The sequence below is a fragment of the Taeniopygia guttata genome, chromosome 4 (genome assembly GCF_048771995.1).
Source record: "Taeniopygia guttata chromosome 4, bTaeGut7.mat, whole genome shotgun sequence".
In the NCBI taxonomy this organism is placed as follows: Eukaryota; Metazoa; Chordata; class Aves; order Passeriformes; family Estrildidae; genus Taeniopygia; species Taeniopygia guttata.
In genome coordinates, this window is record NC_133028.1 from 50859376 (window position 1) to 50874992 (window position 15617).

At 41.4% G+C, this 15617-nt stretch overlaps 1 protein-coding gene across 2 annotated transcripts in view; it reads left to right on the forward strand.

Annotated features, from left to right (window-relative positions):
* UNC5C (unc-5 netrin receptor C) overlaps nt 1-15617 on the forward strand; it is a 251061-nt gene that overhangs the window by 174247 nt on the left and 61197 nt on the right. For both annotated transcript variants that reach the window (XM_030271701.4, XM_030271700.4), the window contains exons 3-4: nt 1472-1615; nt 14921-15024. In XM_030271701.4, the coding sequence (XP_030127561.4) occupies nt 1472-1615; nt 14921-15024 (248 nt within the window). The remainder of the gene's footprint in view (nt 1-1471; nt 1616-14920; nt 15025-15617) is intronic.

Below are 15617 nucleotides of genomic sequence, written 5' to 3' on the forward strand. Positions count from 1 at the left end.
TGTGTGCAAACAGTAATTAATCATTGGCTCCCTGAATGGAGCCTCTGTGAGGCTGAAGGCAAATCAAAGGGCTGGCCTGGTTTCCAGCGCTCGAGGAACACGCCATGCTGTACGACTGGGAGCATTCACGTTATGAATATCCCCTTGTAAGCCCTGTGGCAGGAGGCTGAGGGTAGCTGGCCTCCACAGGCTCAAGTCTGTGCTCAGCAGAAGGACCTGCCCTTTGGTGTTTGGTGATGGGGACAAACTGTGCATGCTCTGATCCAAGGATAATTCAGTTCAGTTTCCTGGCAATTCTGGAAATAAAAATTAATCTCACTAAACAAAAGACTTGTATGTGAATTTTTATATTCAAGACTGTTTGCAAGAGTGCATTTTTGAAATGGCAATGGTATTCTCTATTGGCAGACATGCATTAGAAATTTGTTGATACTTGGGCATCATCAGCAAAGAGCAAATATGCTGAAAAAAGGTGTAAAAACTTTCTCCCACCCCCACCCAGTAATTAAGAGCCTTTTGACCAGGGTCTGCATTTTGAAGGAGAGAAGAGGATTGTGTCTGTGTGAAACACAGTGGATCATTAGAGGATGTACACGTTTTGCCAGCGATGCTCACAGTGGTGTCTGAGACACTGCAAAATTTCCTTGCATTTAGAAGAAGCAAAAAGGCTTCCCCGGAGAGAGCACTGTGTGGGAAATGTGGGTAAATCTCGGTCTGCTTGGAAGGATGGCAAGTGGGTCACTGTCCTCGTGGGTGCAACTGTGGGTTTGGGGGAGGGTTGTGCTGAGATGGGTTATGGAGGGCAGGGCCAGAGAGACTGTCAGGCACTGAATTGTGTTTCACTGTGTTATAAAATCCCTTAAAAATATTCCAATATCTGCAGCATATATGATGGTAATAGTGTCCATCTGGCAGCTTGCAATAACCATACTTCCGCACATGTGCTCGTCATTATGAAGTATCACGATATTTTTGGCCATCCTAAAATCCATTTTCCTGGCACCTCAGTGTCACAGTGAACAGGACTTCTCCCTGTGCTGTGTCTGTCTAGCAAAAAGAGATTAAGTACAGAAGGGCTAAGGAAGTAATATAAATTGAATGATTATGTGGTTTTATGATATATCAAAATAAAACTGATTTGGATTGTCTCTTGATGTACATTGTCCAAGAGATGTGGTACAATTTATATTAGCTGAGGTGCTGTTCCTCCAATTTGTCTAAAATACATGCTGTATGTGATGAAAGTCAAAATCTCAGTAATTAGTTTTTCACTCACCCACATCTCTCATTATGCAGACAAAGTGGGAGTTTCTTTCCCTTCGCATCCTTATGACAGTCTGTATCTCTGAGTAGATATTTGTAGAGAGCTGTAAGGTCTCCCAGCAACTTTGCAAGCAGATTTCTGCAACTTCACTTGTTTTCTTTCCATCAGTAAGCCCAACACTGACCAGTGTTCCTTGCACCCTGACAGGTCTGATTGTCCGGGAGGTCAGCATCGAGATTTCCCGGCAGCAAGTGGAGGAGCTCTTTGGGCCGGAGGATTACTGGTGCCAGTGCGTTGCCTGGAGCTCCGCAGGCACCACCAAGAGCCGCAAAGCCTACGTCCGCATTGCATGTGAGTGCTGGGGGTGCACTGGGGGGATGCTGGTTAGGTGGGGAGAACTGCAATCTCTGCCATTTCAGGGAGAGGTTTAGTTTCCAACCACTCTGTATTTTGTGCAGTTATTGACGCATACTGAAACTGAGGCATTCAAAAATATCCTCTTAAGAGCTAAGCCTCGTTCTCCTATGTGTGGCATCAAAACCAGTATTTATTGAGTACAGCAGTTTTATGTCCCCATAAAAGTGCCTGAAGCCAATGAGTAGGAACCGTAACAAAGCAGGCTATGGAAAGAGATGAGAGCTGTTCTTTTCACAGAGCTGCAGAATGGTTGAGTCTGAGAGGCACTTTGGAGGTCACCTGATCCAACCATTGCCTCAAGCCAGGGACACATACAGCCAATGATCCATGACCATCTCCAAACACCTTTTGAATACCTCCCACAGAGGAGACCCCACCACCTCTCTAGACAACCTATGCCACTGCTCTGTCACCTTACAATGAGAAAGTGTTGTCTGATGTTCAGGGTGAACCTTCTGTGATTCATTTTCTTTCCATTGCCTCTGGTGCCATCACTGGGCTCCACTGAAAAGAGCCTGGCTGTGTCTTTGTTGCACTCTCCCATCTGGTGGATGGGATCCTTCTGAGCCTTCTCCTCTCCAGGATGAACAGCCTCTCTTGGCTTTTCCTTGTAGGAGAGATGCTGCTGTCATCTTTGTGACCCTTTGCTGGACTATGCTCATGTGTCTCTAGTACTGGGGAGCCCAGAAATGGTCCTAGTACTACAGATGTGACCTCACAAGGGCTGAATTAAGGGATAGGATCAGCTCCCTCACCTGTTGTCAATCCTTTTTCTCTAACACAGCCCAGGACATCATTAGCCGTATTTGCTAAGATTTGCTACATTTCTCACTTAATGTCAGCCTGGTACTCACCAGAACACCCAGGCTCTTTTCTGTAAAGCTGAAAATATGTATCACTGCAGTCAGACAATAGAGCTGCTGTTCCTTAGCAAAGAAAAAAAGGGTGTGTTTAGCATATCATGAGATCAGACTGGTAATATGAGTTTGAAAGTGGTCATCTGAACCCTAGTATTTCATCATTGTTATTCATGGCTACTCGCCTCAGTATTTATTTGGAACAGTTCCCAGCTTAGACCCCAAGAACACAGGGCAACCAGTTCCCTGAAAACAGATCTTCATTTGACTGTACAAATATTTAATGTTCATTAATTTTCAAAGAAGTGCTTTTCTTTGTAATAGAGTAGTAACACTGGGGACTCCCATTTCTTTCATATGATGAAATACTGTTCTGTATAATAGGAACAAAATATATCATCTAGAATTGCCTTTCTTTCACTGCTTTCACTCCGCAAAAACACATTTTGTGAGAAAAGGTCATTGGAAGCTGGATTTGCAGCATACTTATATTCCCTGCACTGTGCCTAACAATTTATAATAGGATAAGAGAATTCTTCCAGCCAAATAAACCTTTTCACAGAGACATTAGAGGAAGGACTCTCTGTCATTATAACACTCCATTAAGGGCTTGATTCTTCTTCTGTTCTTGAGAAACTAGTACTTGGTTAAATCCTCAAAGAGGAGGTACTTTCTGTATAAACATCCAGATAGAAATCTCAAAAGTGCTGTTTAAATACACATTTTTGAATGCTTTTAGTCCAAGTAAAATGGGAAATCGTACTTTTAAGTATAGGCTTGCCCTCAGAGAATTTCCCCAGGGCTAAGGGGAATTAAAATTATTGTACAAGACAGTCTTCCTGCAAAAGCAGAAATGCCAGTACATGTGTGCATATTGCTTTCCCATGGCAGGAAGCTTTTCAGTACTTTCAGGATTTTCCTTTTTTGTAATGAAACAAAAGAGAGTGGTTTCAATTCTTTTTTTCTTACAAGCAGTCAATACTTCAGAGAGGTTTAGCAATGTTTGAACAGGTTTTTTAGATTATGACTCTGCAGTTAACTCATTCAGTAGATTCTCATGTCCTGCCAGGTAGCCCTTGACAGATGACCATTAAATTAACACAGTTTGGAAGTATTTTATATATACTTAAGTGTATTTTACTTGATATTTAAGTAACTCTCGTGTCCTGGCATACCTGTGCACCTAATTCCTATATTACACATAATCATTATGTGTCAATGCATTTTATATCAATTGACCTTTCTTCCTAGGTGTCCACATTTATATTGAAGGTGCTCGTAATACAGAGTTCGCTTATTTTTCTTACTATATTTTGGAAAGAGGGGAACAATCAGTTCAGTGATTTTTCCAGAGTCTCAGTGCCTTTTTTTTTTCCCCAGAAAAGTCAAATTAAATAAACACCAGGGAATTTTAGACGCCTGTAATTCAAATGTGTCTTTGTACCTTACTGAAGTTTTTTTAACCTCTTGTCCCTGAATTTGGGGTTCTTGGACAGCTGTGACACAGGCAAGTCACTTAGAGTCCTAGGGATTAAGGGTTGAAGTACAGGTCCTTCAGTCTGAGGATTTTAAACCAGCAACAAAAGCACATTCTTTGGAAAAATTTCAATGCATAGATTTCTATAAATTTGTCAGGTAACTCCCACCTACTTTTTAGGAACTCAGGAAGATGATGTGGGGAGTGTGCCTTACTTCCTGATGTCATTTGGTCTGCAAGACCACTCTTTTAAACACAGTTACACCAACGCTCATCTGTATTCACAACTTTGCCTTCTTAGGACTGAATGTGCACTGGCAATGTAATAGTTGTGTCATAACAAACTTCCAGCACAGCTGGTTAAGTATTCTGATGGTTACACATTGTGCCTTGAAGCGGGGATACAATGTAGGTTCTATGCAGTATTTATTAATCCAGGAAATCAAGGATGTCCAAATCTCAAGAGGGACAGAAGAGTCCATCTCCACATCAGTCTGTAGCTATAGCTGCTTATTTGTCACCAGTGCAGTCTTCCCTTATAATTGGCACAAGAGTGAGCACTGACACCTTTGGGTAAGGTGAGGGGCCAGTGGAGCATGTAAACTGCTTAAGTGGAATTATTTGTCTTAATACCCGAACCTGGTGATTTTATCCTGACAGGTACAATTGTAGCATAACTAGCCATGTCTAGCACATTAGGAAAAGCTTCTCTCCTCTTTCTCTCTCTCCCCCTCCCCCCATCTCCTTCTCTCCTCTCTCTTCCTCTTTCTCCCTTTCCCTGTTCATTTACTTCTCCTTTTCTCCTTATCCACTTTATGTCTTTTCTCCCTTATGCCCTTATGTCTGATTCTGGAATTATTGTGTCCTCTCAAGGGCTGGAGCTGCACTCCATTAAAACAAACAAACAGAAAAATAGCACCCAGCATCACTGTTCACTGAGCGTGTAATAGAATTAACTGAAAAGTAATTTGAAAGTGTGAAAAATGTGCATCCTGGAAAAGCAGCTTGTGTTTGTTTAATACAGGGTCAGGCATGTGTCAAGAAAGTACATAACAACCTGGTCAATGAAAGTTCTCTGTGGAAATCAATTGCAACATTGCTTTGACCAAGAGCTTCAGTTATTCAGGAAAGGAATGATCTATAAATATGGACTAAAGATGCTGCTGGTTTTCAAAGGTTGCCCATGCTGGCAATACAGACAGGAAAAGAGCCTGAGTTTAAAGACAACATTCCAGCTTCCTGAAGTGTTCAGGGCATTTACAGCGAATCACTGTCAGACTTCTGGATCATGTGTATGCTGGGAAATTACTCCCTTCTGTGCAGGCTCTTTCTGCAAAGGCAAGTCTTTCCTGTTTCATGGAATTCATTGTCTTGGGGCACTGGTCTCCCCATGAGAGCAGAGCTGAGCATTTCATCCTCTTAAACCAGTAGAATTGTTGGGATTAATTTTCACTTTGCCATTTTAGATATATCAGAAACCAACAAAGCAGTGACACCTAATGTATGTATCTTGGTGAAGCTGGAAAGATACAATAAATTTTCTGAGATATTTGCCTAGGAAAGTGCTAAAACACATTTCCTATTTATTCGCACATTTCTGATTTATTCTAGGCAAATCCTATGAGGAGTCTTAGAAGTCACTAATAAGTTTTGATACAGTTTTCCTGCTCAATTAAAAAACATTTCCTGTTGTGGAGGGAGGGAGAAAGGAGGGATTTTGGGCAGTTTTGCCTTTGGCTGTGAAAAATGTGACCGAATATAAATTTTAATGTAAATTTTCTGTAACAGAGCTGATGCCATTGAGCAGATAAAACCTAACAGGGCAAAATTCCTGTTAAAACAATGAATGAGATCTGAGCCTGTGTAATCAAAAGTAGAGTTAAACCCACTGGAACATACATCTGATAAAGACTAAACAATAGCTGCAGGATTTGACCTAATTTTTAGATCAGATAATAAAATGGTGGCTAAGACAAATTGCTTTGAGCCCCTGTGCATAAAGCAAACTCACTTTTCATTTGCACCACTTTGGTGTTCACTGACTTCATGATGTTAACCCATGCTCTCCTTGAGAAAATATAGTAGAAATTCAAGCCCTAAATCTGCTCCCAGGTTTTAGATTTGTTGAACATCTATGAGAAAACAGAAGTTTTTTCTGTAATTTCTATTACCTGATTTATTTTTTTTTTTTTGGTGTAATGGGTGTGAATAATTTATTCTTTTCCTTTATTCACTATCTTAAATTCAGAATTAAAAAAAAAAAAAGGACAAACATTTTTTAAAAGCCCTGATGTAGTAAGGAACTATGCTTGTTGATTTTTTTTATCATTTTGTACTCGTTTCCCATGTACTTATCTGAAAGCCTTTATTCTCCCAGCTATTTTTTTCAAAGGCAGTTAATATATGCATGTCAGATACTGTATACTGATAAGATTAATGCGGTACAGAAAATTAGATTGGTTCATCTGATGGTTTATCTCCACTTATAAGTGGTTTGTAGTTACGCAAAGAAGCAGACATGAAAAACAATCACATATTCTGTACTGATACTTGTTTATCTCACCTTGTAGTGCTGAGGCCCGTGCTCCATGGCTGCAGTGCCCCTCTTCTGATCCAAGCAGAGCTGTGAGGACACATTCGGTAGCCACTAAAGCATTAGAGCCCTCTGCAATAAGAACAAATTGGGTGGATGTTGAGATAAGCAGAAGGGAGCTAGGAAGGTCAACAACTGAAAATCTTAATGGGAAGGTACATCCAAGATATCCAGTTTTAAAAAATACCATAAAAATGTGGTTTGTGTACTTTGGCAAGTGTGTATGAGAGCTAGCATAGATAGGACCTTAATTCCTTCAGTCCTTGTGTGCCATTTAAGTTGCTACTAATCAATATCTGCTGCTTGGAGTTAATAAAGGGATGACTGAGGCGTGTGGTCTTGAGCTGAGATTACTGAAGAGCAGCAGATTACAGAAAGGGCAGCAGAGAGCTTAACTGTGCATTTAGTATATTCAGTCCTACCTACCTCTCTGCTTGTGCTTCTGAAAAGCATGCTCCTGCACCACTTCCCAAGTTAACAGGCATGACCACTCCCAAATTTAAGAATGCAGTTGCAACAGCAATAAATAGAAATTATGTTGCACTGTATGGAAGAGCCAAGACTCTGTAAATTAGGGTGGACCTGATGTTTGCATTGCTTAAAAAACAAAAGGAAACTCCTTTACTGAATTAACAAAAATTTAATCTCTCTGTAGGAGCTTTGAGAATATCCTACCTACACTGTCATGCCTAATAAATTATCATCTCTCGGTACAGTCTGATTAGGGCCTTAGTGCTGATAGATCCAGCCAGGAAGTTAATAAATTTTTCTTGTATTTTAGTAGTGATCAGACAACTGTGTGAGTTAGGTTAGTCTATCAGAAGAGCAACAACAAAACACCACTTACATAAAGAGTTTCCAATTTTAGTGTTTCAGTGTCTTGTAAATGCAATTCTACATGTGAACTGTAATGTACACCTGATGTTTCTAATGGGTGTCTTTAGTACCTTTAGAGCATCTGTTATGTAAAATGTCACCCGTTGAGGTTAGGTCATTTGAACATGATATTTAGATTTATTTGAAAAACAAGAATTTAGGAGTTCATCTTCAATCACCTAAAAAAATAATTAATAGAATTAAGTTTATAAGTCGGTTTTCAGATTAAGCTTACAACAAAATATTGAGCTATCAAGTGAAAACAGAAGAGGAGGAGAGCAGTGTGATCAATGTACACCTGGGAACCATCTGCTTAGTGAATTCTTGACAAAGAATTTGTTTACTTGTATTTTTTACAGTTGTTTCAATGCCAAATGTGTTGAGTGTGTCATTCTTCATTATAAGCACAGCCCACAAGGAAGCTGTGTTGCAAAAGACTGTTTAGTCTTATGAGCACCTGGCTGAACTAGCTTGAATTTATTTCCCCTCCTCTCTACCAAGAGAGGAGGAGAAGGAAATGGTTTTCTTGCAGATTTGTGAGCAGTGAGTCTCTAGAGTCATCAGGGCACAGTGTTATCCCCAGCTGGCTGGAGATGCCATTGATAGTATGAGGGCTGGCCAGTCTGCACCTCCCATTTATTCAGGCTGAAAATACAAAGGAAATAAAAGAGGAGAGAAGGTACTGGGCTCATGCAGAGTATCTTGCAGATGGTAGCCTGGCAAGCAAAGGGTGTACACCTCATTCTGTATCTCAGGTCAGAGATAGGGCAGCCTGCATCCCCAAAACAAGGTGTGCACTTCCAAGAAGCTGCTGCAGTCCCTCTCAGCTGTTTGGCCGTGGAAGCTCGTGCTGCTTTCTGGCTATGTGGGCCACCAGAGGACTGCAGACAAGCTCAGCCCAAGCCATGAGCTGCCAGGCGTCTCTGGAAAGGTGGAAGTTCCACCATCTGTGATGTTTGTCTCCAGACTGAGAAGGTGACTGTGTCAGCCTCGTGGCGCTGCAACATTTGTCTTTAGGACTGGCCAGAAGTGAAAGAGCCCCTCCAGAAAAGGAAAGAGTAGCACCGAGTTATGTATTGAGGATTAAGACAGAGTTTTGAGGTGTTGGCTTATTTCCTCAGTCTTAGCACCAGCTGCTGAAGTGTGGGCCAGCTGAGAGCACAGCCCTGTCCAGCTGCAGTCGCATTCCATGAGCAGCAGTGCTCTGGAGGAGGGCAGGAGGCTTTGATCAATGCCCAGTGTGCAGCTGATACAGCAGGGGACTCTGCAGGGCAAGGCACCACACTTAGAAAAGCCATTGATAGAGGTTGCAGAGGGATCCCCTGGGTTACAGACTGATGACATTCCTGTGATTGTCTCACTGGAAATCTGTTTTGATCTAATTAATAACAGAGCTGGAACCACACAAGAACAAAATGGATAAAGAAGAGGTTTTTGTACCCTAACCTTTCCGTTTCCTACCCACCAGCGTGATTGATCCCCTTGCAAAGGTCACAGACTCAGCTGTGAACATTAAAGCAGGGCCAAACTATGCCTGACAGGGCAGGGTTTCTTACATTTAGATTTGCAATTCAGTATTTATTAGCTTTTTTTTGAAGCAAAAAGGTGTCCCTCAACTCTATCCACATTGTGGGAAGTAATGGAAGAGGAAGAGATCAATTTTACAATATTAGTCATGTTTCTGGAGCTAAGAATCAGTCATCCAAGTTTGGGAATAAATGCACTGATATGTGTTTTCACAAGCATGTGGATCCTCTTTCATTTTATAGGACATCAGTGGCATTTTACCAATATTTTCCTACAATTATTTTTCAGGTTGGGTGTTCTTATTACCAGGTAAAATTAGGCCATGTAAAATTAAAATAGAATTGAACTTTGCCTCTTGAAAAAGGGGAAGAAGGTAGACTTGAAATCTTGGTTAAATATCACATGTTGGTCCTTAATAACAACTAAAATTTTAGCAAGCCGTATTCACTTTCTCTCTAGTGTTTTTATTTTATTTTTTTGATTTTGATGTGTTTGGTTTTATATGGATGTCTGTATATGCTTACTTATATAAAGCAAGCTATCTTCTGTATGGAAATGTATACTTTTTTGGAGGTCTTTTCACATTCTTAAACCCTTGTTTCTCTGAAAGCACAAACTGAACATATTTCTCTCAATGACCATATTTAATATGACAGTTGTATAGAAAAAAAAGGTTTTTATCTTTTTGTGCTCTTAAATCTTGCTCATATTTTAGAGTGCTTGTTACAGGAGGAAAGTTGATGTTGGAGTTACTAGAAGGAGAAGAAGTCTAAAAGGTCTACCAAGGGCAGAAATCCATCTTTCACTGACAGTAATGCTGGCTTGTTCTGTTTGTCTGGTTTGCATCTAATTCCTGGCTGACAAGTGTCCGTTTTTCATGCTCATTCATTAGTCACCCTTGCATTAGCACCACATTGAAGTGCCTGGTCTGCCTCTTATCACATTTCTCAGCAATGATAAAAGATATCCTTATAGTTTTACCCACCCACACATTGCAGCAAAAACCCAGAACAACAAAGAGATAAAATATATTTGATTAAAAAAAAATAATAGGGTTGTTCTTCGCTCTTTCTTAGAAGTTGACAGGTAGAAAAGGAAGGGGGAAATGACTTCCTGTATAATCTATTACCTTTCTCAGGCAGAAATGAAACTTCTGAGTGTTTTGTAAGATAAAAATGTGTTAAACATATAATGAAGTAATCTAGCAGTGCATAAAAAATTAGACCTAATGCCCCTTTGTTCAAAAAGCATAGCAATTCAGAAGTAAAGTTAGCAACAGGGTGTACACTGAGAGTCTGAATTCCCATTACTTTATTTCAGTTTTATGCTTGTGAAAATTCTCTTATTTCTATGCAGCTCTTATGCAGTCATATGTCCTTACCAGAGAGGGTTGTGCAGAGTATTTCAGGAGTCTTGGAGGGAAGTCTCAGGATAAGTATGCTGTAAACGTGCTGTGATGTATGCCACAAGAGCCTCCTCTGAATTTACTAGGACTGTGCTTTAGAAAGGAAAATAGTCTGGCTCAAGGTGGCAGACCAGAATTTTAATTGCTGCCTTTGGTTTCTTTTATGAAGACAGCCTTGAAAGGAAGGTAGAGATGGGGTAAAGCACCTGGTGGGGGTGGAGGTTGTTACCTGTGCTGGCAGTGACATCCCTCTAGTGAGAGAGCTGGTGAAAGACAGGATGGGCCCTTCAGTGCCACTGTCCACCCCAGCTCATTCCACTATGGGGAACATTACCTGGAGAAGGGGAGGAAGGGTATTGCTAACACCAGCAATATAGGGTTATTCTACATTACCAAACTAATAATGGAAAGAAAGTACAGCTGCCTTTCTCTCTTGTCCCCCCTATGGAAGGTAAGGGTAGGGAAGGTGCTCTCTCAGCATCTCAGTAACAGGGCTGCTGCGCACCGGAGACTTTAATAATGCACACTGCCTCTTCATAGACAGAGAGGTCCTGATCCAGGATGGATCAAATGTTTTATTGATTTGCTTTTCCAGCATATTTTTTGAAGATTGTTAAAGCTTCTTTGGGATGTATTTTATTAGTCTCTTACCATTGTCTGGGAAAATGAATCCCTTCTGTCCTCACTCACAAGTAATTGTAACTTATATGACACTTTGAGAAATTGAAAAGTGTTATTGAAAATACTCTGCTTGGGAAAGGTCCAAAGTCCCTCATTACATTAGCCAGCTCACCCACTCCTAGCTGACAGTGACTATAATTGTTAAATGGCAAAGGAAGCTGAAGATTGGAGAATTAGAAGGGTGTCATTGTTATCCACAGAAATCAGAGCAAGAGCCATAGAGAAAAAGCAGACATTTCAAAACCCAGTGCTGTCCAAGCAGGGTTTCATGACAGTTGCAGATGAGGAAGATGTTTGTCCAGGCCCTTTGCTTCGTCATCAGTTAAAAACCCATCTTGTGTATGTCACAACCAGCCAACCTTATGCTTGGTTAGATCAACTTACCATAAGTGTCTTGCACTGTTGCCATCTGGAGCCATTTGTAGGTGACATAGCTGCTGTGGGAGGTGGTGGGATAAAGCTGTGAACATGTGGGAGGGAGCCAGCAGGATATAAGAGCTCCCAGTCTTGTAAATACACAATTATGTACCTTCACCCCTGCCAAATTAGTATAATTTACTCAATAGTATCTAATGGCTCCTTTGAGAACATTACTGCCTATTATGTCAAAGGGCCTACTTAGGTTCAAGCATTTCAATGATCCACAAACTAAAAATACACTAACAGTGCCATTAGAGCATTCTCCCACAACAAGGCCCTGTGGGTGAGGCAGCCAGGAGAGCAGGGGTCCCAGAGTTCGTCTCACCTGCAGCAGCACCACTGCAACTGCTCCTAGTGAAAAGGGACTGTTCATACCCAGCAATTCCAGCTGTTGGTGACAAAGATAGTAAAGGAAGACTTTTTTACTGTTATTACATGTTTCTAAATTAATGCTATTTACTTTTGCATGCAGCTAAAACTTGGGGATTTTTCTAAAGGCAAGTGCTTTATGGGAGAGGTGATTATTGTGCACATTAGGCAGTGTAGAACTAGAGCTCTGTTAAATATTTCAGGAAGGTAGGTAGGATAGTAAATCAACATGTCAAGAAAAATATTCAGATTATTATCTAATCTCCCTCTACTGTCTTCAGCCTGAGCATCTGAAAGTTATTATTAATATGCTATTTAATACTGTGCTTATATGCTTCTATTACTATTACAGTAACTCTCTCCTTTTCCCTCAACCTTGATATTAGAACACAATAATTGCATTGTGCACATGTGTGTACCTGCTAAATGCAGTAAGGTATAGAAGTAAACCTTTTCTTCTGAAGATATCTGTGGAACTAGCAATAATGTGATCTTATGGGTACTGCTAGCAATATAGCCCCAGCTGTTTGCTAATTTGAAGCAAACTGCATTATCCTGACATTATGTGTGCCCAGGATACCTATCAAGCCCACAGGATGGGTGAGGAGCCTGGGCCCAAAGAAGAGTGTAACTTCCCAAGAAACCTACCAGCTCCTGAAAGAGCTGCTCATTTCCATGTTTAATGTGCAGAACAGCAGCAAGCCAAAAACTCAGCATTTTGTCCTTGGAATGACTCCCACCCATGGGCACCTGGAGGGTTTAAGATTTACTCAAGTGGAACCACAGAACACAAATGTCCACTGGGTGGCCTGTCAGGGTGGGATGACACTGCTGGTGCTGGCAGTGCATTGGGAACTCTGTAGGGACATCAGAGACTTGCTGTGCTTGCTGTCCCATGAATGAGCCTCACTGGCTTAGAATAACTCCAGTGTGACAGGGATGCTGATATGCACAGCCTGGCAAAACTTGGCATGTCATCCTAAGTAACGTTCATGTCCAGATTTTTACTCCTCCTCTTTGCCCTAAGTTATCCAGTGTTGTACGGTAAAGCCCCCTTCAGCAACAGCTGGGGTTGGAATGGTGGGGTTTGTAGTGAGGAAGCCGTGACATTGGGGTTTGCAGTGAGGGAGCTGTGACATTGGGGTTTGCAGTGAGGGAGCTGCGACATTGGGGTTCGTAGTGAGGAAGCCGTGACATTGGGGTTTGTAGTGAGGGAGCTGTGACATTGGGGTTTGTAGTGAGGGAGCTGTGACATTGGCATGTGCTTCCTTTTGACAGAAGGTAATCCCAGCCAAGCAGAGCTGGAGATAGCAATTTCTTATATTGCTGCAGTAGGATGTACCAAAGCTTATCTTTTGGTGCCCTAAACTGTGGCCATAAATCTTGTCCCATCAGAGGGGTTCTCAGTATCCCTGCCCTGTGTGCCAGAGGGAGCAAGAATGCTGCTGGTGGGATAGCAGCAGAGTGTGGGGCTGCTTCTCTCATGCCTGTGATGCAGAGGAAGGACACAGTTTCACTGGGGAAATGCTTGGATGTCAGAAGTTTGCCACTATATCAAGCTAAAATTATAATCTTCAGCTATGACAGAGCTTTTTCATGGTACCATTGAACTGATACTGAATTCCAGGTACCTGAACAGTCATATTTTCCCAATATAAGGTAGCAGATAGAGGTCTCATGCTATTCAAAGTTTCAGTGTATCAGAGGAGCTGATTTTGGTGGTAGCCACCCCATCTCCTTTTCCATCTCTGCATTTTCCAGCCCAAGGTTGTGCCTTTTGGTAGCATTGATGCAGTCCCTCATGGGTCAGCTGTTAATCAGGTCTTGGAGGTAATCTAGGAAAAAATAACTCTTTGCATGGTTTATTTGTAAACTGGTTCAATTCAGTGATCTGTTTTCCAGCCCAGTCATAGGTTATGGCTTCAAAATATGAAATATCTGTCTTTTCAATTGGTCCCATATGACTGTGTCTTGTTGCCAGTATGACACAAGTATTTTTGCAACCTCACCCTGAGCTGATGTACGGAAATGGTTTGACTTCAGAACAAGAAGTAAAACAAAAATAACTGAGTTTTAAAGTTTTTGAAGTCAGGCCAGCTCTTTGATGTCACTTTGATTATGGTTTCACATCCATTTGCAGAAGGAACTGGCAGTAGGGAGAAATATCCCCAGTAGCTGCTGGGGCTGAATGCTCAGTTCTCCAAAGCCACATCCTCCCTGGCACAGAGGAGAGGGTTGCAGTCCATGGCAAAAACACGGGGATAGTGATAAGGAGGGAACTTCTCAAGTCTATTTGACCATCAGTGCAAAGACATTATGAAAGAATACAAAAAAGCCAGACTTTGCAGCTGTCCAGTACAATGAACTGGTCTGATCTTTGGAGGTGCATTTGATGCCCTGTCAGTCTGACACATTTCTGTGGTGCTGTGGAGGGATCCAAACATGGTTCAACTCCTTGAAGTTACTTTTTATTATTATCATTGTTATTACTACATTATTATTAAAAATAATAATAACTTAGTGCTACAGGGATAATAATGAGGTGTAGACAAATTTGCTAAAGCTGTAAAGTTAATGCTTATGAGCTAAAAGTACATTAAATCACAGCATGAGCACTTTCATCTATGAGTTCAAGGCAACTCAGTTTATATGCTGTAGTTTTACAGATTTATTTAATTTTCCATAACTTTGTTTAGTACTTCACTGGTATAGTTTACCAAATGAAAATTATCTGAAGAAGGGACTGGTTTCCCTTTTTGTTCTGTGTCTGGACATGACCTTCCACAGGAAGCCTTCGTTGCTCACTGGGTTTACATGCTGTACTACAATATTAGTATTAAACCCCCATGAAATCTTTGCTTAATGTTGGAATGAAGTGAAAATGTGACCCAGATTTTTTTTAATGTTTTATTTTACAGGGAGCAGAATTGCTAATTTCTTTGTCTCTTGCATATAACCAGTATGGCAACCAAATATAATACAAATGACTGGCTGATAATAATGTTAATTATTTTATTTTCTTCTCCCTTCTCAGATCTCCGGAAAACTTTTGAGCAGGAGCCCTTAGGGAAAGAAGTGTCCCTGGAGCAAGAGGTCCTGCTTCAGTGCCGTCCCCCTGAAGGCATCCCAGCAGCTGAGGTGAGCAACAGCAGCAGTGTCTGGCACTGGGACATCCTTAAGTAAGACCTGATGGGTGGCTAATGGTGCAGTGACTTACAGCAGGGCGTGATGAATGGGTGCTAATGGAAAGCTGACTGACTGCTGCTCATAGGCAAGATTGATTGGGACCTGATTAATGGCTTTGGGTTGTGGTGCCTTGCTGGGCAGAGCTGCAGGTGGTTTGGTTTCAGTTTTCTCTTCCCTTTGAAAAATCACAACTATATCTGGCATCCAGAGGACACATAGCTGGGGGAACATATTCATACCAGCCTGTTAGCTTTCATTTTGCTTTTAAAGAAAAAAAAAAAAATTGCTTCTTCTGAGGAGCACCTTTCAAAGATGTTTTAATTTTTAGTTTGCCATTCCACTCACATATGTATGCACCACCCTGCCAACTTGGCATGAGAGGATGTGGTACACTACAGGCTCCCAGGTAAAGCAGCACAAGGTTTGGGAAAGTAGAGGATGTATTTGCCTAATAAGCCATCTTCAGGGCATTAGCTGTTTTTCCTACTGGCTTTTAAGCAAACCCAGAGTGGGTAGCCTGTTCTCCCCCGGCAGGAGCCACAATC